Source organism: Balaenoptera ricei, chromosome 21, assembly GCF_028023285.1.
Source record: "Balaenoptera ricei isolate mBalRic1 chromosome 21, mBalRic1.hap2, whole genome shotgun sequence".
Lineage (NCBI taxonomy): Eukaryota > Metazoa > Chordata > Mammalia > Artiodactyla > Balaenopteridae > Balaenoptera > Balaenoptera ricei.
The window spans coordinates 14,311,606-14,339,595 of NC_082659.1; the positions used below are offsets into that span (position 1 = coordinate 14,311,606).

Here is a 27,990-nt window from a genome sequence, read left to right on the forward strand (position 1 = left end):
AACCACGTAAGGAGGAAGGGGAAGGGACTTACCTCTACGTATGAGATTGGGAAAATGCCCACTCTCCCGTGGTGCTCTCCCTCATACCAGTTTTGATCAATTCTCCTGAGGATGTAGACAGTATCTCCTTTCTTAAATGACAGCTCCCTAGAAGAGATACATTTACATGGTTTTTTTTTTTCCTGATGTATGGCGATTATTCTTAAGATCAAGATTCTCACTAGATCTGTATGTGGCTGGGAAATATACTTCCAATATTGAAAAAAATCTGTTGAGTCCAGTTAGATGAGGATTTTCCTTGAAAATTTTTAGAGTTCCTTTGAAACGTTGTAACTTTAGAAATGATTTCAAAAAGAACAAATGTAAACATCACATCTGATTTAAATCACAGGCAGATTAATATGAAATTTAAAGGCGGGGACAGACTTGCTGTCTAGTCATTGGTTTATAGTAGAGGAGTCCTGAAGCTTGCCATAAGGCTGGATTTATTCCGCACCGATTTTTACTTGTCCTGAAGCTAGTTAGCTACTTACTTCTCTCTCTCTCTCTTTCTGTCTCCTTTTGATATGTTAAAGCTTACAGTAAGGAAACCAGTATCATTTAGCCTTAGCACAGAAGTGCCAACATGAGAAAAAATTTTACTTGTGGATCCTTGAAGCTGGTTGACAGGCATTTAAGTAGAATATCTTGATAATGAATTTATTTTGTGAAACAGAGATTTTATACTTTGATTTTTCAGTGAGGCACAAAGATAAACATTTTTAAAAAGTGGAGTATAATTGACCTGTAACATTATATTAGTTTCAGGTGTACAACATAATGATTCAGTATTTGTATATATTGCAAAATGACCACCACCGTAAGTTGAGTTAACGCTGGTCACCACATATGTTACAATGTTTTTTTTCTTGTGATGACAACCTTTCAGATTTACTCTCTTAGATGCAGTACAGTATTATTAACTATAGTCACAAAGATAAACATGTTTCAAGAGCAAAGACATGCACAGATTGCTTGTAACTGCCTTTATATCTTCTGTTTTTTAAATATAAAAATATTTTCAAGAAACTAACTATGCTTTTCCATTTGGACTGTTTCTAAGGAGACAGTAGGTAAATTGGAGTATTTAATTTTAAGTTATAAAGACATTAGTCATCATAAATAATTCACGCCTAAATTCTCACCCTCACTGCTTCAGGTTTTCATGGCTTCATCCCCCAGGTAATTGTGTCTCTGTGTTATTTTGCCTCCACAATTATGTCTCATTGGAGGGTACTTATTTCAGATCTTTTGCCAAGAGCCCCATTTTCACACACATCTGCCTTCCCACTCCCAAATCTTCTGCGTTGCTTTGTTCAGAATCTTGAGTTGGATCATTTATGTGTGCAGAATATATAATGGAGAGAGGTTTATATCAGATGTAGAATATTTCATGTTGATTAAAAGAATTAATTGAAAAAAAGTTGCATAGTAAAAAGAATTATTACACATTTAGAAGTGCTAGAACTTTCACATTGAATCTGTGTTAAATTTTCAGTAACCCTGAAAGCAAACAAGATTCACAGGGCCTTACATTCAAATACAGTACTTCCCTCTTTTATGCAAGTGCCTAATGTAGAAAATAAAACCCAAAGTGTTTAATGTTTACAATCCAACTGTTTTATTTACACCAGGTATGTTTTATTTCTGGAAATGAGAGTAGGAAGCTTAGCTTAAAAAAAAAAAGTAAATAAGAGACAACTAATTATTTTTCTTTTAAGTGTGAAAAGATATCTTTTCTATGTGTAAAGACTTGTATTTAAATTTTTGAACTCATCTAGAAAAAAGGACAGTGGTCTCACCCTCCAGTTTTCAAAATTATGTTCATCTCATCTCAGAACTAGAATTTCTAAGAGTCCCATTTTGACCAGTGTGCTCCAACCAGCGCCTACCACCTTTGACCAGTGGCCACTGACAACCTTTGAGAATAGCATTTTCTCTCATTTTCCTCCTTAACAGTTGAGACATTACATTTGGTGAGTTACTTGGGTGTCTTTTTGAAAATTAAACTTTCTTGTGTTAAGTAAAGAAAAACAGCTTTTAAAACAGATAATTATTTGAAACAGAGATATCTATCTCTTGTTTGTAAGATGTTAGGCACAAAAAGCACTCACATCTCTTGCAGGACATTTTGTCCTGCCCAAAATGTCCGTGAGACATTTGGTCCACATGAAAAGGTGCTTGATATCTGGTCCTGTCCCAAACAGTTTGGCATGAGCCAAATATGCTCATGGACATTTTGGATAGGACCAAATGTCTGCTAACCCTCACATCTAGCTAATGATTGAAATGACTTAAAAATGTGGCTATAGTCCTCCTGAAACTTTCAGTGCTCTCTGGGTGTGTGAACCTTTTTTTAAAGCTGCATGAGTCATCCATAACCTTGATTTTTGTGTCAGGTACATAACTACGTTGGGGGTGACAGACAACCGCTCTTTACATCTCCTGAGAACAGAACAGGAGGAATGTGATTAAGCTGCAATCAGATAAATTTATTGATGGTATGGGGGAAACAGTTTTTTTCTTACTAAAATTATGGGATGGTTTCCATGGGTGATTGTTCAGTCCACTTCTCTGGAGGCTTATAATACAATTAGATTTCGTTGGTTGAGGAAGACCTTTGTGAAAGTGGGATGGTGCAAACAGCCCTTCGGAACAGCTGTGTCATTTACACTCCCATGGGCAGCGTGTGGGAGAGTGGGTTTCCCTGAACCTTTGCCAACGTCAGACATTGACAATGAGGATGTGGTCTTAGAGGAGGGTGAGGGGCTTGACACTTGGAGCAAAAGCAATCCAGTGACAGAGTCAACACCACAAACACCTTTCCTCTGCACTGTACCTCATCTTTCTTTCAATGCCTGTTTCTAATTAAGGTTTCTCAAAAAGCTTGTGAGCCCTGGGCATATTTTATATGCTCTGTTATTCCTCAGGACTTCATACATCTAAGGACACTTTTGATCGATTGTCACAAAGAAGAAATGAAATTTACATGTTTTATGTCATTATTTTATAAAAGTGACATGCCTTGTACAAATTATCACACCATATCCAAAGAACAGTAGCTAGGACCATAGTGTAGTAGAAACAGAGCAGATGTTACTTATCTCATCAAAAAAAGTTGTAAGCTTTCCTTCAGGATTTTTTTTAACCCCAGATTTAAGCCATGTTTGAAATCTTCACTTCTAAAGAGAATTTTCTTATTTAGTTAACTTAATTCCCAAATTCTGAGTGATTTTATTTTTTATGTCTTCTGCCAGAGATAGATTCCTTAACTATTAATTCATATAATATGCATTTTTATGAATAAATGCTTTGGTTATTGTATATATATTCAGCTGAACAGCACGGTATAATTTAATGCCAATATCTTGAATTCTAATGGAGACCAAAGTTTCTTAAGTAAGGTCTGTGACATGGGCCATAACAGAGCTGGAAAACTCACTCCTATTTAAGCCTCCTCATGTGCTTAGTACTAGCCTTCCCCAACCCCATGCTCACCTGATGAACAAATTCCTTAAAAAAAAAAGGTAAAAAATTACGACACAGGAGTATGAAAACACCAACATCAAAAGACCACAGGATAGAACTGTGCTCAGAGTCTCTAAGCTCTGAGTATTGAGAAATGGAGATTTTACTGCAGGAGTCTTCATACACAATTCTAGTCTTTAACCACAAACTATCCTTAATATAGTTGGATAAATAAATGATACAAAATTCTCCAGTTAAGTGTTACTCCCCAACAATTTATTTTTACTTCATTCTCCACATGAAAATTGTAGAAACAAAGATCCTTAATTTCGTTTTGTTTTTCCTATCCTTTTGAACTCATTGTGCTCTAACATGTTTGGTGTAATTTAAAACTCAATGTTTCTCAACTAAACTCAAAATGAAAATAAAATTACCCACATCCCAATCAATTCAGAAGGAACCATTTAGAGTAGATTGCTGAATTGGGAATTAGGTCTTATTTGTAACACATCCCAGTGCAATATTTGTCTTTTAAAGTATTATTAATGTATTTAAAGTCAACTTAAATCATATGATGAACACTTATCTTACTTACTTGGATGTCTGAGCCTTAAAATCGTAAACAGCTTTTGCAGGCAATTTCTGAAAATGAAGGAAATGGTTAGCGCTAACTTAAAATTATGGATTTCCTATAAAAAAGCAGTTTCACGTGAACTAAAGAGAAAAGAAACCTCAAGGAATGATTAAACATATACAATTTAAATCATTTATGCAATTTATAAATAAATCAATTAGTTCTTTATTTAGATATTTAAACTATAACAGGAATGTAACAGATGACTTATTCACCATAACTATTGAATATCATATTTCATCTTAGGAACTAAGGTAAATGAATGCCATAAAAGGGGAATAAAATGCCTGCAGAGGATTCAGTCCTAGGTATAATTTTGGCTTTTCCTGGGATAATTGTGGAAAGTCAATTGCTCTATGTCCTAAGTATTGATACAACTTCTGAATCATAATAAAAGGACTGGAAAAAGTCATGAGGGAAGTCATTACCCCTTTTACTAAACACTTATTGACATAATAGCAAAGAAATATTAGCCCACTTATCACTGAGAGGCTCGTTAGTAGCCAAAAGTGTAGGCTTGGTCATTTTATATTCCCTGGAGAGTTCAGGAATTCTTCAGCACACAGTAAACCAGCTGCTTATCTTTGAATTGTGACATGATGTGACTCGTGCCCACACTCAAGCTTCGGGGCCCGCAGATCTGCCTGGGCCACCTGTAGCTACTTCCTCTCTGATTCCAATAATCCCCTCACCTCACTCTCTTTCCCTGTGACTCTGGTGAACTTTGGGCAACCTGGATCATTTCTGACTTCTTTGGGGGTCCACAGGCCCTGGACTATGTCAGACACCTGTAGAGAACTTTCTGGAGTGGCTGCCAGTCCAAGACCAGCCTTCAGTTTCTATCAAACCTTCATGGCTCCAAGATAGTACAAGCCAGACCTCCAGCTCTGGCTCAGGACCATGGACAAGAGCCAGTAGGTAGGTGGTTCTCAGGGGCAGTGTTTTTTTTTCAGGGATCCTCTCTAACAAAAGCAGGCCAGCAAAAACTGTTTCTATGGAATTTGTTTTGATTGGCAGCACGGCTGACCTAGGGCTGTCCCCTGTATCACTGGGCCAGAAATTTGTACAGGGGAAACCTTCTTCCTGCAAGGGGCGGCCCAGCTCAAGACTCTTTAATTTATGGGTGTCAGGTCAAGACTCAGAGAGTCACTGTCAAAACTGGATTACAACTGGGGGAGACCTGCCGCTAGGGTCAGAATGCAGCTGGCTTCAAGTCCTTTGCTCGGGCTCCAGGGAAAACTGTTTCTAGTTTCTCTGCCATCACTTTTGTGTTTTTAATCTGGGTTCTTTACTGGTTTTGGACGTAACTTCGGCCGGCAAGTGCTTTATCAAGTATATTGGTGAAAAAGACTCAAATGATACTAAACAGACTACCTCTTTTTCTGGAGTTCCTCTTCTTTCCCTTGGTGCACTTCTCCCCAAATCAGTCAGTGTGGATGAGTAACTTCTAGGGGACTCACGGTCTATTGGAAAGGACAGGGCCAGAGTGAGTATCCACTTAATCAAAAGCAGACTGGTTTAGCCATTTTCCCTGGTGGCAACTATTTACCCTTCACATTTGGAGAGACACCACAATGGAAAACATGGGTCTAAAACTCATGGGTAATTATAAAGTTATGATATAAGACAAAAACAGAGCATTTTAAGAGGAAAAATGGATATTTTTCCATTTTTTCCTTTTTCCTTTTTCTGCAATACAAGATTACAGAAGTATTATAATCATAAATATAAATATAATTGTAACATTGCTGATATAATTATACTGTAGCACCTGGTATAGACAATTTGCAGTTACAGGGATTGTTTACTTCAAAGATTTAATACTTTCTATTCCTTTTTGCCACCAGTTTATAATTACTATGATAGGGCCTGGAGAAGATGGAGAAGGTAGCAACGACTTATAAAAACTGAAACATGCTGTGGAACAATTTAAGAACATAGTAATGAAAAAGAGAGAAAAATAAAGTATGATGATGACAGAACTATGTCATGGCCATTCTCTTCCCTCTTTCTCTCTGTTTTTAATTACTTATTGAGTCTGAAGATGGCATCTTAAAGCTTAAGGCTTAAAAGGCCATTACCTGTTGCCTTCCTTTGTATTCAACTATCTTATTAGAAAGTGAATATCTATTCCAATAAACAAAGGGATAAAAATTTTCTAAACAGTGTGTTGCATTGGTTGCCAAATTACTTATGAACTATTGCATTGTTTTTGTTCACCTTAAAACAAAATATACATGATTAATTACATTATAAAATAATGATTGCAAGTATCTATTAATGGTATCTTATATCTCATGCATTATACGTGGAAATGTAACTGATATTGAATAACTGGAAAAGTAGCTAATTTACTAAAACATTAGGTTATGACATGTCTCAATCAGTGAAAATTTCAAACTGTTGGCATTGATTTAGAAAATTTGAATTTTCTGTTTTTGAAGCATGTCGTATAGTATAAATGAAAGCAAAGATAAATACTAATAAGATAAACAAATTTGTGCAATGGTAACTAACAATTGGGCTATATATATTACATTAATATGAAATCTGAATTATGTCTCTTTTTTGCCTATAGAGATTATATTCTGTGCTACAAATTCTGAATTACATGAGTTTGAATCTTGTTTCTGCTACCTACTGTCTGTGTGACTTTGGTCAGATTTCTTGTCCTCTTTGGGTATTGATTTCCTCAACTGTAAAACAGTATTTACAATAATATCTATCACCTAGGTTTATGCCGTGTTAAGTAGATAATGTATGTAAAGCACTTTGCAGTGTCTGGTGCATAGAAAACTCTCTTGACAATACAAGTTTCAGCCTGGAATATTCATTCCAGCTTCCTAAAATTTACACAGTAAACAGATGCACTTTAAGCATTAATGAAAAGAATTGGATATAAATATCAAAACATCCTGTTTTTCAGTACCGTAAACCTGAAAAAATGTCCTCTGTATTTGAATTGCTATTTGGCCTTGTGTTCCACTTTCAGGAATAATCCATCTATGAAAATGAAGTTGAGAGTCACTTTTATCCTAAATAGTCTAACTCAAATGTCAGTATAGGGTTGTTTTAGCAGAAATAGAAAATAAATTAATTAAATAATGGAAAGGAAGAGAAAATGAATACAATGAATGATGGAAATGAGACATATATAGAGAGCTTAAAGATATATTCACAAAAATTTTATCCCAATTGTATCTTTTAAATGGAGAAAGTTATTAAACAAGTCCTATTCTCTTTTAATCGCCAATCAATTACTATATTACATATTTTGGTTTTGCTTCCTGAGTGTTTTGATTTAGTATCTTCTATATAGAATGTCAGCAAATTATTTATTGAATGAATGACTATAAAGTTAATATAAGAACCAAGGAAAAGACTGTTAAACTATTGGTTTTGATTCGTTTTACAACAAAAAAAGAGCTAATGCAAAGTTGTCAGTTTCTTAAGGATACTGATATTCAATTATGATTTTTGCCTTGAAATTCTTTTAAATTGGTAAAATAAGTTTAATTGGTTGTTTCTATGTAACAGTTGGTTCAACCCTAACATCAAGCTACAAAATGGTTTCCCCTTTTGATTTTGAATGAGTAAATTTTTGTGAATTGATGATCACTTTAAGCCACACATCAAGTCCAAATATCCCATGAGCAAATGAGAACCATTCAGTAAGGCATATTTGCACAACAAGCATTTGCTTCACAATACATAATGAATCCAAGTGGTCTCACAGCTCAAGAATGATGAATGTAGGAATGGAAAATGAAAGAGCTGGAGGGTGGGCATCTGAACCACAAGGGAAAAGATAGAAAAGTTGATCCACCTTGGAGGCTCAGTGCACTGTCGTGGTCTTGGTGGTGGTAGTTGTTGTTGGTGTCGTCTTGGAAGGAGGCACTGTGAGGCATTCTCCCACAATCGTTCTGGTACAATGGACAATGAGTAGCACCTTCTTGAGATGGTGGGTGGAAAGGCTGGTGCATGGGGCTCCTTTCTAGAGCTTTGAGTGATGAATTCCTTTCAGGAATATCTGGCAGCAGTTCACTGATAAGACGGTGCAGTATACTGTTGTCTGGCAAACTTCCCCTTCTCTTTTCAGCCTTAATTTGGTCACAGATGTCTTTAAGGGCAGAGTCCAGAGCCTCAAATACAGATGTTTTACATTTTGCCTTTTCCACCTGTTTTTTGGGAGTTGAATTTTTTTTCCTCCGGAAAGGCACGGGACTGACTAGAAATGCCAGTTTAGAAAGGCCAGGGTCCGTTTCTTGTCTTCTGGGCTCTTCAGTATTTTCGTGTTTAGCTCTTTCATGTTTTAACATTGTTGTAAATCGAGTATAGGAGGCAGGGCATCTGCCTTTGCAGGAGCTGATGAGGTGCCGGTGATGGTGGTGGTGATGGTGGTGGTGATGGTGGCTGGATCCATAAAAACTTTCAGAGGATGTGAAAGAAAAGTGATCAAAATCACTCTCACTGCAAAAGGACGATCCTTCTACATGAATGTAATCACTGTGGTCAGACACAACTCCATCCTGGTCACTATCAGAAAACTCCATATGAGTTCTCGGCTGCTCGTCACTGGTGACTTCAATGTGGATCGGCACCAGGGTTTTAGACTTGTAGCTTCGTTGTACCTGAGAGGGGCGTCTACTTTGATTTTCTTCCTCCAGCAAAGACTCAATGGAAAATCGCCTTTGGGGACATAAACCATTTTGTTGTGGTTCTAGGGTTACAGGAGATAACATTTCATCTCCTAAATTTGGCATGGATTTTGACTTCTGAATCAACTTTTCAAATTCAGAAATGCGGGTGGGTACCATGTCCCTGGGCACCTCCTCAGTGGAGGACTGGCTGCATCCATGGAGCAGGCCCTTGTGTTGCTGCTCCTTTTCATACTGCATTATTCTTGACTTTACAGAGCAAATCACCTCTGAATTCATCAAATCCTTGCGGTTGATGCGGTGCATTTTCTTGTACAATTTCAGGAACCCTGGGGCGTCGTGGGCTGACCTGTGTCGGAGCCTTGATCTGCTATTACTGCGGCCCTCCTGGATGTAGGGGGAAGCCCATGTTACGGGGCAGCTCTCCTTGGAGTCCTCTTCACATAACAGAGAACCCATACTTTCTGACTTGGCTTTCGGGTCAGGAAAACTATCGCAGTCATCGTTTAAAAGGTCATCGCAACTACGGGATTTGATTTTGGGGGAAACCGTTTCTTCAGTGCTGCTCCAGACCTCTGCGTTTTGCCGGGCCATTTGCCAGCCGTTTTTGAAAGTAATGGCCCTCTGTGAGTCATGTGGGATGTCCAAATGCTGTCTGTAAGTGTTACAGTAATCTAACTCATGGGAGGGGTTGCCGTTGAGCCCTGAGTAACTGCAAAGGGATGGACATATTTTGCTATCGTCCCCACCTTTTAGTCCAGGGCAGCGTGGTGGAAGAGAGACGTTGGAGAAGTTAAAAGGCTCATAAAGAGGAGAGCATGTCAGTTAGCGTCAGATAGCACAGCAAAGAGAAAGCATTTAGTGGAGTTTCATCTAGACACTGATTGATATACGTGTAGCTTCAACTTTAGAGAAAAAAGCCTAATTCTAAAGCAAGGCAATACTTTGGCAATAAATGTAGCTTTGCAGATGATAGTTAACAAAACCATGTATAAAAAGTAACTGGTGTCGCTAATACGCCTATTTCTATTGCATATTTCATCCATCTTTCTGCAAATATGGTATTCAAAATCCAGTAGTGCCTTGTAAGCTAATAGCATGACCTGGTAGTGATTTAAAGGTTTTGTAATTAATACCAAAAATGCTATAGATTTAAACATCTTAATATGGTAAGGATTTGAATCTTATTTGATTTATAATAATAAAGAGGTAAAGAGTAACTTATAAATTTACATTTAATTAATACTCCCATAACCGTATCAAATAATTTTTCATGGGCATTAGATAGAAAAAGCTATAAGACAAAATATTTTCCCAAATTGCAAAATCAAGTTCAGTTGCTGTGAACTATTGCTGCTAATATTTTTCTAAGAAATAAACCCAACTAGCACCTCTTTAAACAAATGAATTTACCTCTTTAATTTCTCTACCTTCAACCTCTTATTAGGCAGTTTCCCATAAGGATAACTGGATATAATGTAAAACTTTCATCAGAGGTAAATGCACTTGCTTTTTTCCAGGAAGGGTCTTTTTAAAAAATCATTTGCAATATAATAATGTAGAGCTAACCCTGACATCAATTTCGAATATCTATGGAAATAGTCTTTTCTTTTGTGTTGCTGAGTTAATTAATAAATGAGAGGCCAAATTACATCTAATGGGACATTTTCTTCTTAGAAATAAGCCTAGTGGAGGAAAATAGCTCTATTGACAGCTCCTGCCTTCTCCAAATTCTTCAAAAGTAGATAAGCACATTAAGTAGCTATGTAGTACTTGAGAAAGGAAGTTGACTTAACACCCCCTAGGATAAAAACAAATATCTAAATTAATCAGAACCCTTTTAACTTTTGGGTGGTATCCAAGCATAATGAGTCAATGGCACTTCATGATTTATTGGTTTCCTTGGGATATTTGTTTATATAAATGAGTAGAATCTGATACGGGTACGTCTGTTAATTTGAGGAATGGTACAGTGAAAGGGGATCCCTCCCTGTGAATCTCCCAGTAAGTAGTCACAGCTCTACTAGGCCACGGACAAGAGCTAGCACCTCCTGCCTATCCAGAGCCCAATCATCAAAACCAAAAATCTTTTGCACACAGACCAGCTAACTCTTAGCTTTAATTTCATGTGGCAACACTTTCAGTGCCTACATTCAATATGTGTAGCTGAATCTCTGCTACTTTATGGAAACTTCAGTTACAGCTCTCTTTCTTCACACACTTCAAATTTCTTCTCTCTTATGTTTCAACCCCAGAGGATTGGAGGAGACCCTGAGTCCCCAAATCCTAGGTACCTATGGATACTGGTTCAATCCTAGGTCTCTATCTTGGGGATATTCCTGTTACAGCTGCAGTAATGTGTAACTAAACAGAGACTTGAAGGAGTGACATCTTCCTTTCAACACAAGTCACTAAATTTCCAGAGAGGAGACAGGCCATACAGAAAATTGGCTTGGTGATATCTAAACTTTACAGTTATGGCCTGAAACCAGTTAGTTCTTACTAGTGGACTGTTTGAATTGAACACTATGTTACATGCAGAACATGGATATTCTACTGTATGTATGAATATTGACCAAAATATAAAGCAAGTGATTAAAGAAACAACTTTCATAGGTTAGGCAAACTTTTGTCTAGAATTAAATAATTTTAAAAATCCAAAACCAATTTATGTTTTAGGCAGCAACGTTCTCTGTTGCTACTTCTAGTTTCTATTCTATAAATCTGATTAATTTTTCTAGTTGTAGTAACATTAGAAAATGTTGACAATATGCAAATGTTAGGAAATATAATCTTTTAATAGCCTGACAATACAATATTTGATACTTTAAATTTGTTCCAGAAAACACACACAATATATTTGGAGAAAAGAAAGCATTAACAGATGATAAGAGTCCTTTAAGCCACTCAGATGGTTCACCATCCTGATTTAGTCTGTGTATAAAGAAAGCTATTGTTCTGAAACTATATTTTATTTAAGACACTATTTACATGCTAACTATTTCTGGGTAGTTATCATTGGACCAGCTCTCCCAAAGTTAAAACTTAAACTAGTAAATTGTTTATATGTCATTTATTGCTGCTCACCTTTTGCTCTTGATGGGGAAGAAGGAGAAGAACTAATGAAGGACTTTGTCAGGGTGGTGCTTGATCCTGGGAGGTCTGCTCGACCTGGGCTAGTTCTGCTTGCAGTTGGATCCCCCAAGCCCCTCGGCTGCCCCACCGCAGGCTCGCTCTTCCTCCTTTTCCTAAAGTCACTGGCCATGCTTGCAGAACTGAAAAAAGGAATCAGCTTCAGTTTGGTTGGTGTGGCAGGGGGTTCAACTTTGAATCAGAAAGACTAGTGGAAGGTGCTGGTGGCCATGGTATGCCTCTTATCCCCCATCCCCCAAACTGCATTCTTAGGAATTCATTCCTTGATATTAAAAACTATTTCTTTATAATCACCTCTTTGAAAATTAATAGACTCATCTGCAAACAGTGACAGTTTCACATCTTCCTTTTCAATTTGTATTTCTTTTATTTCTTTTTCTTGTTTGATTGCTGTGACTAGGACTTCCTAGACATTATTTTTTTAGAGCAGGTTTTTTTTTTATCTTAAATTCTTTTAGAGCAGTTTTATGTTTACAGAAAAATTGATTGGAAAGTACAGAGAGTTCCCATATACTCCCTTTCCCTTGCACACATTTTCTCCTGTTACTGACATCTTCTATTAGTGTGGTACATTTCTTACAGTTGATGAATCACATCGATATATTATCATTAAATGTAATTAAAGTCCATTGTTCATATTAGGGTTCATGTTTTTTGTTGAACATCCTATGGGTTTGAAAAATGTATGATGACATGTGTCCCTCATTACTGTATCATATAGAGTAGTGTCATTGCCATAAAAGTCCCCTGCGATCTACCTCTTCATCCCTCCCTCCCTGTGAACACCTGGTGACCACTGATCTTTTTACTGTCTCTAGTTTTACCTTTCCCAGAATGTCATATATTTGGAACCAACAGTATGTACCCTTTTTAGATTGGCTTCTTTCATTAGCAATGTGCTCTTAAGGTTCCTCCATGTCCTTTTGTCGCTGGATAGTGCATTTCTTTTTATTGTTGAATAATATTCCATTATATGGATGTACCACAGTTTGTTTATCCATTCACCTATTGAAGGACACCTTGGTTTGCTTCCAAGTTTTGGCAATTATGAATAAAGCTACTATAAACATTCATATACAGGTTTTTGTATGAACATAATCACCTTTTAAAGTAAAAATTCTCTATTAGTGTAATATTTTGTTACTGACAATTCAGCGTTAGGATTTTTACCATACATCTTTTCTCTATACAGAACAGTTGCAACAACGTGAATACATCCGCAGGAGGGATGCCAAAATGGAGGAAAGGATTGGAAAAAAGGAGGAAATCTGGTAAGACCAATTTTTCTTACCTCGAGCTTTCCCTATGGCTTTTCCTAATAATCTTAGCTTTAAAAAACTTACACTGCAATTCCAACATTCTTCTGTTTAAATAATGAATGACCAATAATCTGGTCATCAAATAAACTATTAGAGTCCTTTTACCCGGTTGTATTAAAAGGTGTCGACAGTCTGTAAGGGCAGGGACTTTTTATCATGGTTCTGGATCTGAGTATAATATCATTTAAGACAAACATTAGTGAACGAATATATACCTCACATAGCATGCTGTCTGTCAAATCATTAGATAGAATTCCACCACCACCAGCAGCAACAGCACACCAGCTCCTGTGAACCAGCAGTATGCTATTTGCTTCACTGTCATTATTGTCTTACACAGCATGCACAGTAACCGCTGAGCTATGTGCTGTTGTCACTGTTTTACAAATGAATAAATGGAACCTGCAAGCTTTGCAAGTATAGAGGTGGAGCCAGACCTCAGAATTTGCCTGCATTCTTCTAAAGAGGACACCCATGTTCGCCTAGACCTCTTTTTGCTGTCATTATCCTGTCACATGAGTGTCTGTGTGTCTCTATGTAAATCCTTAGATCAGATTAGAACTAACTAAAATTCAAACATTTTAGGTGCATATATAATTGTAAAAGATATAAAAGAAGGGGTTCAGGGAGCTCCTTTCTCAGAGACATTAATGCTGTTTAATGGCACTCATGAAACCAATGTACAAAGGACCCAGTTTACTTTTCCATTTATGTTGATAGAAATCTGTAGAAGAGCAAATTATTGTTATATAAATATTTGTTGTTGATGATATGATATGGCTGGGAGTTTGCATTATTCATTATTGTCATTCTACTGTGTCTGAACTTCTGTAATATTTTAAAGTAAGAGTGATATTTAAAGCCTACGAACAGAACTTGCCTTGGTAGACTCTTAGGGCAGTTAGGACATACAAGTTATTTTGGTTCGATTCTACTTTGTCCTTTGCCAACTGTGTAAACTTCGTATGTTACGGAGCCCAAGTTTCAGTTTACTAGAGATAAAATCTTAGGGATTGAGTATGTTTCTGTACTTAGAATGCCAGGTATATAGTAAGTTCTCATTTATCAGTTGTAACAGCATTCCTGATTTGTGTGGTCAGAGTATAATGAACAAACATATGTAGAACATAATTTATAAAATTTTTTCTAACTTATTACAGTTTTTTCAAATATATCATCACATCATCTCACAATATTGAAAATTAGATGTTTATTATCCTTATCTAAGGAGAAGAAAACTGGATATGGAGGAGACAGGGAAGGCAAGAATTTCTCAGCCTGTAATGGAATCTAGAGTTATTTTACTTAATTTTTATACATTCTTGAATATGGTCATATAAAATGATGCAGAAACAAGTTAAAACAACTTCATGAATTATGGTGCTTAAAATAAAGATGAGGGATAAATAATTTTTCATTTCTATTTCACTGAAAAAGAAACCACTGGTATAGAATATCCTGGTTGCATAATAATGAGACTCTTACCTAGTGGGTCTTTCCAGGCTCCTGTCGATAGAGGATTGATACAAGGAGGCCTGTTAAGATAGAAAGATAGTTCCATGAAAATTTTTACCATAGCAAAATTTTGTTTGTCCCTGGACATTATATTAGGTATCCTAAAAAGAATACTGTCAAAATTGAGATTAAAAATACCATTTATTTTGGGCATAAAAATGTTTTCCCAAAGAGAAATCATGCAACCTAATTTCTACTTTCTTCTTATCTACTTCCTCTTCTCATATACAGTCATCCCTTGGTATCTGATGGGAATTGGTTCCAGGACCTCCCCAAGGATACCAAAATCTGAGGATGCTCAAGTCCCTCATATACAATGGCGTACTATTTGCATATAACCTACCCACATCCTTCCGTAAATTATCTCTAGATTACTTATAATACCTAATACAATGTAAATGCTATGGAAATAGTTGCTGGCATGGAAAATTCAAGTTTTGCTTTTTGGAAATTTCTGGAATTTTTTTGGGGGGAATATTTTTGTCCCTAAGTTGGTTGAATCTGTGAATGTGGAACCCACAGATATGGAGCGTCGACTGTACAGCACCGCTCTTCTCTGTGTAACTCAAAATATTCATAAATCAAACATTGCCTGAGGGGGAAAAAGAAAAATCAATAACCACTCCTTCATGTAGAAATAGACTATAAATAGAAATTTCTTACATAAAGGAATGGTTTGATGTTTAAAGAAATATTCGTAGTCATCATTCAATCCTTATAAAACATAACCTTCTTTATAAATTTTTGTCATGTTGCCAGGTGTTATTTTTATGTAGACATAAAATGTAAGCAGAACTGCTTTCATCTGTCAACATAGATATGACTTTTTAATAAAAACCACAGAATTTGGTTTGAAATTAAACTAGACTACCTGGTCCTTAAATCAGAAATTAGTTATGTTCAGGGTTAGCTTAAAATAAATGATTTAATGAACCAAAATATAACCTTTTTTTAGGAAAGTGCACTTTTAACATTTTAGTCAGAAAATCAGCTCTCAGTTATCCATGGTTTTAGGGACAAAGAAAAATAGATGATACAAATTGATAAATAATTCCAAATGCTTATTGTACACTCCATTTTCATACTTCTTCATTCTGAACAATACAATGAAACAGATATTAAACAAAAATGTTAGATATGAATTTGAGATGAAAGTAGTTGTGGTATGATGCATGATGTCTAGGATGTATAGGGAAATGCCTACCAATTATATATACACACACACACACACACAATCCCCCTTATGCATAACTCTAAAATTGCTTCTATTAACTAATATTTTCATTTTTACTGAATGAGAATGGAATTGCCCAAAAACAAACAAAAGCATCTCTCTGCAAGAGAATATTACCCTCTCTTTTCTCTAGACAGAGAAAAGCATATTATAATACTTTTAGTTCCTGTAAAACATTTAGATTCTGAATTTCTCAATAAATATAAAGATAGAAAAAAATTGGTCTGCTAATCGGGTAAGTTTACATGACTATTTTAACTTGCTACTCTGAATTGGACACTGGAAAGGTGGAAAGATAAATACTAAATAAGAAGGATGGCAAACAAGTAAATAAATAAAACCAGACAATTATATTCTGATTTTGAAATATTAATTCTACATGTTTGCAGAAGAGCAACACCAAAGAGCCTCAGAGCACTGCCACCTGTGTGGCTCGCAGCTTTCATGGGACATCCAACCACAAACCACAGTTGGCCATCAAATAGTATCCATTGTGGAACACTCTTAGAATACCCCTAGAGTGATCAGAAATTTTGAATCACCAGCTAAATGATTTTGAATCATGACCCTAAACAATAATATGAAATAAAACATAGTGTAAAAAGTGAAGGCTCTATACTGATAAATTAATTGTGTTTTAGACTTAGGCTAAGAAACTACAATTACTCCTCCTTGTGCTGGTTTCCACAACCTAAAATAAACTGAAACCAGTATTGTGATGTGTGTTCAAAGGAAAGGTTCAGTATTAAATTATAAGGAAACAATAAAAAGTCTAGATAGATGACTAAGAGAAAACCTTGTATGATAAGTATAAAATAGTACTCATTCTGAAATGGAAATTGTCTCCAGAAAGGAGGTAGCTATTTTGCCTATTATGATCTACTGAGTATTTACATATTACCATTATTTTAATACACCTAAATGAAGGTCATTTTAATAAAATACAGACACTGAATTGCTCTTTCTGCTATGTGATCATGTGATTAAACTTTGCTTAAAAGTCCTTAATTGTTCCTTATTAATGCCAGCTTCTCACTTATATTTATGGATTAAAAAGTATGTTATTCATGGCATATACTAGGCAATTGATGAATGGTAGCTAAGATAATGTCTAATCAATTACAAATTTTACCAGAAATGTTTTACATAAGGTTATTAGAGACAGAATCCAGTACCTTATCAGAGGATTTTTTAACACTGAAAAACCATGATGTGAAGTTAATAATATAGTTAATATGCTCTCAGAACATACGACACCCCCTTCTCAATCCCTAAGAGATAATGCAAAATCAGTTTAACCATCAGCAAAGTGCTTCTTTATGTGATTTTTTTTTTGCCACTACCGTTAACATTACAGAATGCATAGAATTAAGTTTCTACTATTTTTATCCCAAGGATTATTGTGTAATGTTGATTATAGAAATGTATTTCACAGAAATTAATGGTTAATAAGAAACAGTATTAAGTAAATAATTTGTTTCTAAAAGATTTGAGCTCTAAATATATCTTTTGGAATTGCTAAGAAGTATGGTATAAAGGAAATAGCACTGAAGTGAAGGTTAAGAGATCTGTTTTTTACTTTTAATTTGCCACCATGTTATCATCTGATTTTGGACATATTTCTTAAAATAGTTGAACTCTACTTTTCTTGACTGAAAAATGAGTGAGTTAAACCTGGCGATCTCTAACTCCATTTCAGTTCTCAATGAACTAACTGTCTTAAAAATATCTTGGAAATATCTGACCAAGATATCTGAGAGAAATATCTGACCAAATTGAATTCCAAAGTAAATTCTTTGGCTGTTCATATGTTGAAATGATACCCTTTCTTCAGATCTAGAGGTAACATGACACACAGAATAGAACTGCTTGTTGTATTTGATTTTCTTCAGATTATACACCTATGTACAGCAAATAAGCCTTTAGAAATGATTGAATTCAATAACCCAGAATGTTTCTGGTTACTCTATTTTACTTTTTATTTAATATATAAATATTTCAACACTTCTCTGTTTTAACATACACTGTGATGCATACCTCAGGGGAAATAATTTGGAATTGCAAATTGGTCTAGAAAGTTGGGTATTTCCTCCTGAGACTGTGCCTGCAATTCCAGTTGTCACCATCGTGTGTCAGGAGTATATCCTGCAGCATAGGTATTCTACTAGTTTTGTTTTCTAGTTGCACATATTTAACTGAGTTAAGACTTTTCAATGAAAATATATATTTTTCATACTCTCTTTGACTAAATCAAATAACACTTTACATTGCCAGGCATAAATTTTTTTTTTTTTTTTTTTTACCTATCAGATTGTCATGAGCATTCCTATACAGAGATGGAAAATGCATTTCATCTCATGTGCCAGTGATAATCTATTAGAGTGGCTGCCTGGATTATAGCATTGAGAAGGATTAGTAATGTCTGCCAAGGGTGTCTGACTGGGAAGTTGTGACATGTGTGCCAGTTATTTGTCAGCCCTATTCTTGATTTTATCTGATGCTAAAGTCCACAAATTGTATTTAGGAAAATGAAAGAATTAAAATAAATTTTAGGAATATGTGAGGCATAAAAATCTGATTATCTAAGAATATAAACTGTCATTCTACACCTCCAACCATGATGATAAAATGGCTCTGAAGAGATTTCTAGCAGTATTTTACTCAGTCTAATCAAATATATGCACTAACACTACTACTTTTGCTTTTTGATTATCACACTGCTGGATATCAGGATGCATTGAATAGTTCACCTGAAAGTAATGATCGGAATGATTCTTCACCTATGTTTCAGAAAGAGCCAACACTTTTGGTATAATTAATGTCCAAGCAGTGATACTGGATACAATCCAGTGATGCAAAGACAGATTTTCAAAAACAGCTTAGACACTTTAGCGAATTGTAAAACACGGATGTTCAGAATCACAGTAACAGGTCCTAAGAGAGAAATCTGAAAAAGAGAATAATTTGTTTTTACCTCATTGGAAACACCAGAAGAATGATCTTGAACATAGTCCAGAGCCTTTTTAGGAGGCTGGGTGTAGATGCACCACATAAGCAGAAGTGTAGAGATGGAATGGAGGAGAATCAATGGCAGCAAGGAATGAACATGTGGAAAAGGTGACAACAGTTAGAAATTGAGCGCTGACAGTATCAGATACACATATAGAGTGACATGAATGGAGCAAAATGGGGGTAGCCCAGGAGGAAGAGTGCGATGTTCGTAAATATTCTCAAGCACTGGGCAAAATTACTAGTGATTTGATTAGTATATTTATAAACTCATTTCATCAAATCAAAATTAGCACTCCTAGTCTCTAGCCACGGAGGAATGCAAGGTACATTAAAAAAACACCGAAGGAGCAGGTGGATAGCATGCTGGTGAGTTTCCATGTGTGGCCTGAAAATGATTGTAGAAAAATGCTGATAATTTAGGCTCAAAACAGAAATTGGTCCTATCCCTATAAACTGTCCAATCGACAATAACAACACATATAAATTAAAGCTAGGGAATTTTTTTTCTCTAAAGTAAAATGCATTTATGTGAATACTTGGATTCAAATTAGGAAAAATATTCTTCCTATCAGTTATAGAAATTCTAAAAATATTATTTGGTTTATACTCATTTACAGTCACTTTTGATCCAGTTCAATAAGATACAATGAATCTAACCAAGTCTCCTTTGCATTTTAGTGGACAAAAGGGACTAACTACTATAACCACCTAGTATATAATATATGGTCAGTATATGACTGTATAACTCAGTCTATGACATGATAAAAGAAAGATTGTACTCTCTGATCTTTAATAAAACTTCTGTGTGGTGTATTCGGTATGTTAAGTGTTTAAAATTCAGAAACACCAGTGAGAGTATAAAAACTATGTAACTGACAGACATCAAATGCACTGTGTCGGCAGCTGCAGTTCCCCAGTAAAACTCGAGTTAATAAAGGAAATTGTTATTTGAAGCTTGGGTTGATGCTTTATCCCAAACAGATTAAGCAGTTCTCGTAAGATCCACCTTTGGTGGAGGTCTGGGGGACTAGAGGAGTCGTGGTGGTTTTCAGTAGCAGGAGGAGAAATCAAGGTCCACAGGGTTTCCTTGTTTTTCCTTTTCCTTATATCCCTAAGAGCAAATGAGACATTTTATGGTGGGGATATTCTGGCAGTATATTATAGTGGGGATTTGCCAGAAGTTTTTGTTTGTTTTTGTTTTTTTGATAGGTCTGAGTTTAACTTCTGACTCTGCCACTTAACTCTCTTGGGCAAATTACTTAACCCCTCTGGCCTCCGGCTTCTTACTGGAGAGACATTGTGAGGACTCAGATCATTAGTATGGAACCCAGCCCTCTCCAGGTGCTTGGTGATTCCTCAGCAAATAGGAGCTATCATAATAGTAATTTTTATTATTTTAAGTTTCACAGTGCTTTTCTGATTGAGCTAGATCCAAGTGGACTATAAACAAATACAAATCTTCTATAAATCTGTAATAATTGTCTGACTATTCTAGGACAGATACTATCTCAACATTTTGAATCTGTAATCAATCAGATATTAAATAATCTAATGCATGATTTGGTGGGAAAGAAAAACTATATAGGAAGTGTCTGACATGTTTAAATGTTTGGTAGAGAAGTGAATGCGGGCTAAGCTGTACCAAATTTGTGTGTGTAGAATATACTTTTTTCAGAGTATTTTTGTTGTATATAGTATTCAGCTTTCATTCTCTAAATGACACCTATCTCTTCTGATAACGGTACGTTTTATAAATCAAACAACATTCTCCTAATCGTTTTATATTAACAGTCTAGCCTCACTTACCGGGCGTCCAAACTCCAGTTCTGAAAAGAATTTATACCAGGGCTCATTTTCTAAATCTATGTCATCTGGATTTATGCGATCAGTCTGGAGCAGATGTGAAGGAAAAGGGAAGGAAAAGTCACACTGAGCTAAGTGAGGGCAACGCTGTGAGGCATGAAAAACACACACATTCGCACACAAACATGCATCAACTCTCACCCAACAAATCTCAGCCAGAGAGAACAAAGGAAGTAAAGTAAAATGGGCAAAATTAGGATATGAAGATGAGCTTTGATGGCATCACTTAGGCCCCTAGTTATTTTCTCCGCCATCATTTCTAGTTTTCTCCTTAGCTTGATGCATAAACTATGACAAACTCTCTGTGACAGTGAGATTGAGCATTGATAGCACAGCAGGATATTAAAACAGGCTCAACTCAGTCACCAAGTAGCTCTTCTGGGCGAGTCACTCCATCGCCCCCGCCCTCATTGGTCCCAGCGTGTAAGCCTGGAGTCAGCAGACAGTTCGCTCAGGTGCAGGCACTTGGAGAGCCTGGGGAAGGCAAGGGGTAACGTGGGAAGAGATACAAGGTGGGGGAGGAGTGAGAAGCGCTGGGAGACTGTTAGCGGGTTGTTTGGCATGAAGAACCCGGGGTCTCGGTGAGAAAGAAAAGGGCAGCGAAGTGGGAGTGATTGTGAGTAGCCAGCCTCTGATCATCTTCTTAGCCTCTGAGGAGCCAGGGCTGCGCCTGACTTCCCGACGGCATGAGGTAAGTTAAAGAAGGAAGGAGCTCACCCAGATGGGAGAGAGAGCCGGGGTGCACGCGCTTGGTGTGGGAATGCTGGTCCTGGGCGGAGGGGAGGGGCTACCAGTTACTTCTCCATATGGTGACATAGAAATAGGCTTCCGGCCAGGGTCCCTTGGAACAGGTGTCGGAGTGGTTGGGAGAGGGGGCTGTAAGAAAAAGGGGTGAAGGAAAAACTGCTTCATTAGATGGAGGTTCTCGATGGGACCAAGAGGACACCAGCTAGCAGCACTTTGTGTCCTGCCTTAGGTGAGGCAGGAGGAAACGTTCAGGAAAAGTAAAATGTCCCCGGGGTCTCAGATAATTTAGGAATGGCCCGGATCACTGAAAAGGCGTGAAGACAAGGAACCTTCACAAAGTGAAGAAAGGCCACGTTTTATGAGATACCCTGAGTATCACCTTCTACCTGTCCCCCGTGAGCTAGAGAAATGGACCTGGGTGGGGTTAGGTTTTTCATATTACTGTGGTCGGTCAAGGTTGGGGAAGAGAGAGGGAGAAAATCCCACCCTGGTTTGGTTAAGACTTTACAGAAAAATTTAAAAAAAAATTTTTTTTTTTTTTTTGTAATTGACTTACACCCCTCCACTGGTTTCTGAATGTCATATTTAAGATACAAAACCTAGGACTGTTAATGTAAGCAGGTTGAGAAAATATATACATATTATATATATGCTTTAATAATAGAAAAAAAGACAGAGCATTTATTTTACCCAGTGATATCCTTAATGCTTTTAAATAATACATGCCTGACCAGATTCATTCAGGCCATTGATTTTACATTAAAAAGGGATGCTTAAAGTACTACATATGGGTTATGACTTCTTTGAGAATTTATTACATGACTCTAATTAAGCATGGAACAACTGGATAGTAATATTTTAAGTCAGGGGAAAAATAAAAAAACTCCAGTTCTCTAAAAGCCATTCACCTGGGCCAGGAGAGGACACATTCCAGGAGATATATGATGTGCTCATGGCCTCAAAGCAGATTCGTATCATTCCCTTCCAGTTTCTAAAGAACTCAAGGACCTCCATGGAGTAACTACATCTCAGTTCCAGGAGAAATGCTCTACAAACTTGTGATATTGGGTGCTTTGAGATATGCCATATTCAAACAAAAGCCATTATTTGACATTAGTTTGTCCGAGTGTTTTGTTGGCCTGTTGCATTCCCAATAGTTTTGTTAATAACACAGTCTGTATTTAATAATCAATTATATCCAAAGCCTTTTTAGAGATGTGCTTTTTATTTCAATATTTTATGAGATTATAATAGTAGTTACAGGCAGTGATAGAAAAGTTTGAGACATCATAACACAAGAGTGAAAGGGCCTATGGTATCCAGAATATGTGGTGACCATAATGATAAAGACCATGTAATAACCCTGTGACATGTTTACCGTGGAGTGCTAGGAGATTAAAAACAGACTATGATAACAGTTATGGTGGTGTCACAAAGCCTGTGTCTGGACAAGCACAGTATTGAGATTGTTCTGTTCTTTCTTTTAAAGTATTATTCTCCTTTACTGTTATAATGTTATGGAGAACATCGTATAATTACTATGAGAAATGTTGCAGAAATTTTGAGATATATTCTCTTACTTAGTCAACATTATATTTGGTTTACATTTCAGAAGTAACAGTGAAATTGATAGAAAATATTCTGGTAATTAATTTACCATTTTCTGTTTAATTAAAAAATTTGTTTCAATTTATCTCTGATTCAATAGTGCAAAAATAGTAATTGAGATTCTGATAGTACTGAAATACTGTTTTTCTCCAATTATCATTTAGATTATAGCTGCAGTATGTAGGTATTTTGTGGAATAGTTTGGCTGGAGCTGATATTTAAGGTAGTTGACACTAGAGAGAATTTTCCAGTAATTTTGTTCTGTCTGTAGAGACCCAGGACTGCTTCCACAGGAAAACTAATCTTTGGATTTTTCAAATCTCACTGTTTCTAATGTTATATCCTTAATAATATTATTAATTCTTGATTTTATAATCTCTGTTTTCATGTACAGTACTTTATTTTGCTAAGGGGAGATAGAAACTTCTCTTAGAGGAAACATTTGTTTAAAAAACATTTTGAACAGTAGAGGGCAGCAAATTTACTAGACAAATAAGTATATTTGGTTACAACTTTACTTTGATTTCCACCTTAAAAAATAGATACAACAAACAAATATACTAAATCCTGATTTATAGAAATCTATTTCTATGATAGACTATGGAAAAGGGAGCAGAATATCTACCATCTTGCACCCTACCTTGGAATGGCAACTTCCCATGAATTACGATTTTGTAGATTAAAACTTCAATTTATCACCTCAATGGGCAACTGTCTAGAATTCATGCCAATAGAAATTAGAAGAGAAAACCCCCGCAAGGATAATTGGTAATTATCCATAACTTTGGAATGTAATGAAAGGCACATGCTTGAGCAGAGCCTCGATCGATGGTAAAGAAATGGTTAAGTGGCAGAACTAGAATTTTCTCTATGCTGCAGTTGACCTTTTGAATCCCTTTAGTCAGGCAACAATTAAATGTATTATGTAGCAATCTTGAGTCACTCTAAGGTACACAGAGGCCTCACAAAAGTCAGTGATATACATTCAGATGGTCAGCCGACAGACAGACATACTAATGATCTCACTAAATCAGCACTTTCCATAAGTGACTTGAAAGATTTTTAGCCGTTCAACATGAATGTTAACATTCAGAAACTCATTTAGGAAGCATGATCATGCTCATAAAAGACAACAAAAGAGCAGAGATACTGCTGCGCCTCTTTCTACCCTCTTTTGATCTCTTTTCATTTTGAAAAACTCAGCACACATGGGCTTACAACGAACACTGGTCATGAGCTCAAGAGGAAGTAAGAAAACCTAAAATTATAAATCACACACAATTCTTATTTAAAGGTAACCTATTTTTGAAGTTTTGTTTTCTACAGTTTAAAAGCATTTTGTTGCTTTTCAGGTTACAAAAATTCTACTGTTCTCAGAATTCTTATTGCGGGCATGGGATTTCTATGTGCCGTTCCGAACAGAAAAATTGCCAACATCATTTGGTCCTTTATAACTTATGCTCATTAGACTTTTAAGCCTTAATGACATTGGCTACTATGTTTTATATTTATTGAGATACCACAGTAAGTGCTCTACACATTGTTAGTTAGCTCTACACATTGGGATAATTTTTTATGGTTCAAACCAACAGATGAAAGTCTCAGAATTTTTATAGCTTAAGCTTTAAGTGACAGTCTTCACTGCTAAAGAAGCTTAAGTTTACTGAGGCTTTAAATTGCATTTCAACTCTGCCCTGTGTTTTCAATGCTTTTTCTTTCACTTTTACCATTATGTGCAGGTTTAGTTATTGTTGAGAAAGATAACATCTCCCCCTTATTTTCTATTTTCAAGCATAAAGTTGTCCTAAATAAGTGCTTAATTGAATTTATATTATTTTATTTTAATGTGGTTCACCTATAAACATATCCAACCCAGATGGGATGTAGAATTTTATTAATATAATCCAAGCAGAGAGTTTGCATGATTGTCTCATGGAATAAATTGCAGTTGAAATCAGTTTAAGATAAATTCCTGGTGATGGCAAAGTATTTTTCTAGATCAAACATTTGGCCCATTTAGTCATCATTTCTAAATTTATAGTCAAATGAGCATCTAGGCACTTCAAAAATTGTATTCATTTTTACTTTCCTGTTAAAGAATATAAATGCATATTCCATTGATTTCTAAGGAAGAGGAGGATCCTTTTGGCCAGGGTCGGGGGAGGACTTCTCTTCCTCTACCCCCTTTGTACGCTAGGGAATCATGGAATTCGGGAACCACAGTTACTAACAGCAGTGTGTGGAATCCCTCGTGTGTGCTTTGACGGAGACCCATGGTGCCTTTTGTCACTAGAAATGTACAGACTTCATAGATTAGCAACAGAACAAGGATTAGGTCCCACCAACTTTACCCACTAACTGCAAGGGTAAAACCTATACTCATTCCCTTACTATTAATTCAGTGTGTATTCACTGAACACCTACCATGTGCCAGGCATTGCGCTAGGTGCTGGGGATTCGACTGGTGCACCAGACGGGGTCCCTGCCTTCAAGGAGCTTAAAGTCTAGTGAGGGACACAGACAAGTAAACAGGCCATTACAATTCAGGGTTGTGAGGGGTAATGCAGTGTGCTGTAGGGGGGCTCACAGCAGGAGAAGCTTGGCCCCTAGTGTCCAGTAGTCGGGATGGTGCCCTGGGGGAAGTGAGACAGGCCGAGGAGGAGATGGGATTTTCCACAGGAAGAAAGAGGCGGTGGAGAGAGCATTCCTGGCAGAGAGACAGCCTGTGCAAAGGTCCAGGGGGGGAAGATTGACAGCTCTCTGTAGAGCTGGAACATGGTGAGTGAAGCAGGAAGGGCAGGAAGTTACTTGAGGCTGGAGAGGTCAGTGGGGGCCAAACCACAAGGTTTTTTGTATATTACATTAAGGAACTTGGATTTTGCTCTAAGGACACTTGAGAGCTGGGAGAAAGTTTTGAGCAGGAGGTTTTCTAAGATTGCCCTAGCTGTGGTGTGGAGACTAGATTGGAGAATTAGGGAAAAGAGTTAGTGGCTGTCATTCTAACATAGGCAATGGACAATTGTGGACCAGAAGAGAGGAGTGGCCGTGGCATTTCTCCTGGGAGGCAGGACTTTGAGATGGTTGGGGAGAGGCGAATCCAAGATGACACTTGGGAAAACTGGGCAGACAATGGCGTCAACTCGGAATTCAAAAGAACAACAGAGAATAACCCAGCTGTGGTGTATAATTTACAGACATTTAAGATGAAAAGAGTAAAGGAATGCTCACAAACCGTCTTGGAGGAAAAAGACATGAGAGTGCCTAAATCTTGCGGTCCTTACGTGTTGTCCACATGCTGTCCCATCACTCGTATTTAGCAAACCTGCTCTCTATCCTCTCTCTTGTGTGTGTCCAAGACACTCTCGAATCTTACGTAAACTCTATCAAGATATAGCCACTCTCTGCAAAAGCACCATGCCCTGAGCCCTTTGTTTTTGTTTTTCTGATTTAGAGAGGCACCTGGAATGGATTCAGGGTTGATGAAAAGAAAAAGGTAATAGTCGAGTCCTATAATAAAAACCTGGCCAAAATGATGCAGATGATTAGCTCAAATCATTTTGCATAAGGCTGGCCCTCAGCAAAATTGTTTAGGAGGGATAAACATTTTGGTTCTTTCCATTTCTTCATAAAATATCCATTTTCATTTCCTTCCAAGTTCCTAGGTTCCTTCCACTGCTCCTTTCCTGTGGCAGCAGAGACCCATCCGTACCCAAATCTTCAGCCATACCCACATTCCAGATCTTTCCATTCTTCTTAGAGCTAGTTAAGTATACAGGTCTTGTGTCCTAACTTCTCAGGGCCCAGGTTGCTGGTAAAATAAATCCAGTACACTAATTTATTATAAATGAACAAATTAACTTACACTGCAAAATAATTAAATAATGAAATACTCTAATTAAGGTGATAATGACTACCAGCTAAATGTGTTTCCGATTTAGCTAATCCGGGATGTGCAGCAGTATGGTGGTGATTAAGTGCACCAGGCATGAGTCTGCCTGGGCTCAACTTCCAGGTCCAGCACTCACCAGCCACGGGAACCTGAGCAAGGTTACTTAATATGTGCTCAGCCTCTCTATCTGTAAAACGGGAATTCCATACATCTACTTCATAGGGTTGTTGGGATCATTATATGATATAAGGCATAAATTACTAATTACAAGGCCTGATGCATAAGTAAGTGCTCAATAAGGAGCTACGACTACTGCTATTGCTGCTGTTATTATTATTGCTATTTTTAAACCGGGAGCCTTCAAAGCTTTAACCCAAAGACATGGGTAAAGTGGAAATTTCTGTCACAATGACAGGGCCTGTGAATAAGCTCCTGATGGGGCGAATTCATTTGGTGTGTCTCCGTTTTAACCATACAGGAGATGGTCTACTTCTCACAAATGTGGCGCTACTTTGCATATTGATTAAATGATAGACTCCAAGTTCCTTGAGGTAAAGACTATGTCTCGCTCACTGCCGTGTCCCTCACACGTAGTACGATGCCTGGCACATAGGTGGGGCTTCACAGGTTTTGCTGCATGAGTAAATACTAGAAATATCCTGACGGGATTGCTTCCAAAATCAATCCTGTTTCCTGACATCACAGCTACAAAAGCATTCCAGGACAGTTACAACCCCCAGCATCCTAAGAGTCTCAGACATTGTTAGAATGATCGTTAATGTTTCGTTATTTACATTTAAATCTGAGACTCATTATTTTGCATGATTATTTTGCTATTTTAAATTTTATGC

At 36.8% G+C, this 27,990-nt stretch overlaps 2 protein-coding genes across 13 annotated transcripts in view; one reads left to right on the top strand and one right to left on the bottom strand.

Moving 5' to 3' along the window:
- Window positions 1-27,990, top strand: part of TLR3 (toll like receptor 3) — a 507,043-nt gene that overhangs the window by 139,214 nt on the left and 339,839 nt on the right. For all 5 annotated transcript variants that reach the window (XM_059909533.1, XM_059909532.1, XM_059909529.1 and 2 more), the window contains 2 exons: window positions 9,124-9,456; window positions 13,145-13,223. The gene's annotated coding sequence lies outside the window, so the exon portion shown is untranslated. The remainder of the gene's footprint in view (window positions 1-9,123; window positions 9,457-13,144; window positions 13,224-27,990) is intronic.
- The window catches only part of SORBS2 (sorbin and SH3 domain containing 2), a 203,307-nt gene that overhangs the window by 24,244 nt on the left and 151,073 nt on the right, over window positions 1-27,990 (bottom strand). For 2 of the 8 annotated variants that reach the window (XM_059909524.1, XM_059909523.1), the window contains 6 exons: window positions 14,757-14,806; window positions 11,887-12,074; window positions 7,968-9,548; window positions 5,516-5,604; window positions 4,103-4,149; window positions 33-147 (listed from right to left, as the gene is read on the bottom strand). In XM_059909524.1, coding sequence (XP_059765507.1) covers window positions 33-147; window positions 4,103-4,149; window positions 5,516-5,604; window positions 7,968-9,548; window positions 11,887-12,074; window positions 14,757-14,806 — 2,070 coding nt within the window. Of the gene's footprint in view, window positions 1-32; window positions 148-4,102; window positions 4,150-5,515; window positions 5,605-7,967; window positions 9,549-11,886; window positions 12,075-14,756; window positions 14,807-18,994; window positions 19,058-20,838; window positions 20,923-21,612; window positions 21,772-27,990 lie in introns of all 8 variants that reach the window. The other 6 variants (XM_059909527.1, XM_059909528.1, XM_059909521.1 and 3 more) reach the window with 5 other exon arrangements.